A 1,906-nucleotide genomic window follows, 5' to 3' on the forward strand; every position below is an offset into this window, starting at 1 on the left:
CCGATCTTCTCCCCCTGTCGACCCTGCGAATCCCCCAATGCCTGGCCCAGCGCCCCGATAGGGTCTCCCAATGTCTGTGTGTGCCCGTTCCCCTCCTCGTCTGTCCGTGATTCTCCCTTTGTTTTCCCTCCGCCTCAGGCCGCTCTTTTTGCCTCCCCCCGCGTGTGCCTCTTGCTCAGGGCCTCAGTTTCCCATCGGGACAACGGAGAAGGTAACGGGCCGTCCGGGAGGGCTAAGGGCGCGAAGCCACCTCCGCCCCAAGACTGAGCTTCTGCACGCCTTCGTCTCCAGGGTCCTCTGAATGCCCCCACACTCCCCATCTCGGCCTGCGCTCCGCCCCTCGGAATTCCCGGCTCCACAGGGGGGCGGGTCTGGCACGGAGAAGGGGCGGGCGAAACAGGCTAGAAAGTTTGCTGTAACTTTTCTGGAGCGTTAAGTCCCTGGAACGGATGCGCGTGGCCCGCGCACGCGCAGTAGGAGGAGGATGGACGCGCGCGCGCGCGGCGGGGGCTGCCCACTTCTTCCCCGCGAGCCGGTGGCACAGCTGGGCCACAGCTGGACAACGGGCGGTGTCTTGGGGGTGGGTTGCCCGTTTGCCTCTTCCTATTGGTTAATTTCTGAGGCCACGCCCCCGAATGTCCACCCACGTCCCTGATTCGTCCGCCTCGGCTAGTCCCCGACAGGCCATTGGCCACTTCCGCTCGCCTTCTGATTGGCCCACCGAGCAACCTCTTTCCAGCAACGCAAACAGCAGACACCGCGGAGTTCAGAGCTTGGGGCAGACAAGGGAGCCTTTTATTCACAAGGGTCGGGGGTGGGGTTCCTAGGTGGGGAGAGACAATAAATACCGAGGAAGGTCGGGGTTTCAGTGCATCCAAAACGTGGATTAGGGTGCTAGGGTCCTGGAGCCTTCAGCTGGTCGGGGGACAGGTCAATAAATACCCAAACCGCCGAGGCGGGAGGAGCCGGCAGAGGCTCCGAGAGCAGCGCACGTGAGGAGGGCGCGGGAGGCCCCGAAAAAGCGGGGCTAATACAAGCGAACGGTTCCCGAGAGCAGCGGGGCTCGCGCTAGACATTCTCTCGCAGAGAACGAGCGAGCAGGGCTTCATGCACAAGGGTTGGTGGTTTTCGAGCCGATGTGGGTGGGGTGCGTGGAGGGTGAAAAACAGATGGCTGAGCTCTGGCCCTGCTGCCTTTTCTCGATCGCAGTTTGCCGATCCACGTCGTGGCCTCACGCAGGCTGGAGGAAGTGGTCCGCCTTCCACCCACAGCACCACTTCGGGTTACAGGCGCCTGTGAGCCCCGCGCTCCGGCCTCGGGCCCGGCTCCTCCCTCCCCGGCCGCCAGGGGGCGGGCCGGATCACAAGGCTGCAGCTGGGGTGGAGGCGCACACTTGGAGCGGTGAGCCGGGAGGCGATGTGAGTGGCTTCTGGGCCGAGCGCGCGTCACCCAACCCTCCCGCGGGGCCCGAGTGGAGGACGGGCCGGGGCTCTAAAGTTCAGGGGACGAAGACGGCTCCTGGGCGGCGCCAGACCCGGGCGGAATGGCCTGCGCAGGCCACCAACCCAGTGCAGCCCAGGGTGGCGGTACCAGCCAGAGCAGCGGCGAACAGGAACAGGGGACGCGCCTCCGATAGGCCAGGCTTAGGGACCTGCGGAGGAGAGGGCGGGATCAGCACCGGTGTAAACGGATACTTGATTGGTTGCTGGGACTCGCCCCGCCCCCGCTCATAGATGGGTCCTCGTTCTTCCCGCCCCCAACAACTCGGGCAGCTGTGGTTGGTCGGCTTGCAAGCCTCTAGTCTTGTCTGAACTCGTCATTGGCTGCTTTTTCTAGCGGCTGCGTTGATTGGCTTCCAAAGCACCCTCCCTCCCGCAGAAGCCCAGCCTCATAGAGGAGCAGCTAA

The 1,906-nt window shown here is 64.5% G+C and overlaps 1 protein-coding gene across 8 annotated transcripts in view; it reads right to left on the minus strand.

Moving 5' to 3' along the window:
- Positions 1-765: 765 nt before the first annotated feature.
- DMPK (dystrophia myotonica-protein kinase) overlaps positions 766-1,906 on the minus strand; it is an 11,615-nt gene continuing 10,474 nt past the window's right edge. For 2 of the 8 annotated variants that reach the window (XM_014537384.1, XM_014537383.1), the window contains exon 15: positions 766-1,655. In XM_014537384.1, coding sequence (XP_014392870.1) covers positions 1,499-1,655 — 157 coding nt within the window. In that variant the 3' untranslated portion in view covers positions 766-1,498. Of the gene's footprint in view, positions 1,662-1,906 lie in introns of all 8 variants that reach the window. The other 6 variants (XM_005863419.2, XM_005863418.2, XM_014537387.1 and 3 more) reach the window with 4 other exon arrangements.

The sequence above is a fragment of the Myotis brandtii genome, unplaced genomic scaffold (genome assembly GCF_000412655.1).
Source record: "Myotis brandtii unplaced genomic scaffold, ASM41265v1 scaffold178, whole genome shotgun sequence".
In the NCBI taxonomy this organism is placed as follows: Eukaryota; Metazoa; Chordata; class Mammalia; order Chiroptera; family Vespertilionidae; genus Myotis; species Myotis brandtii.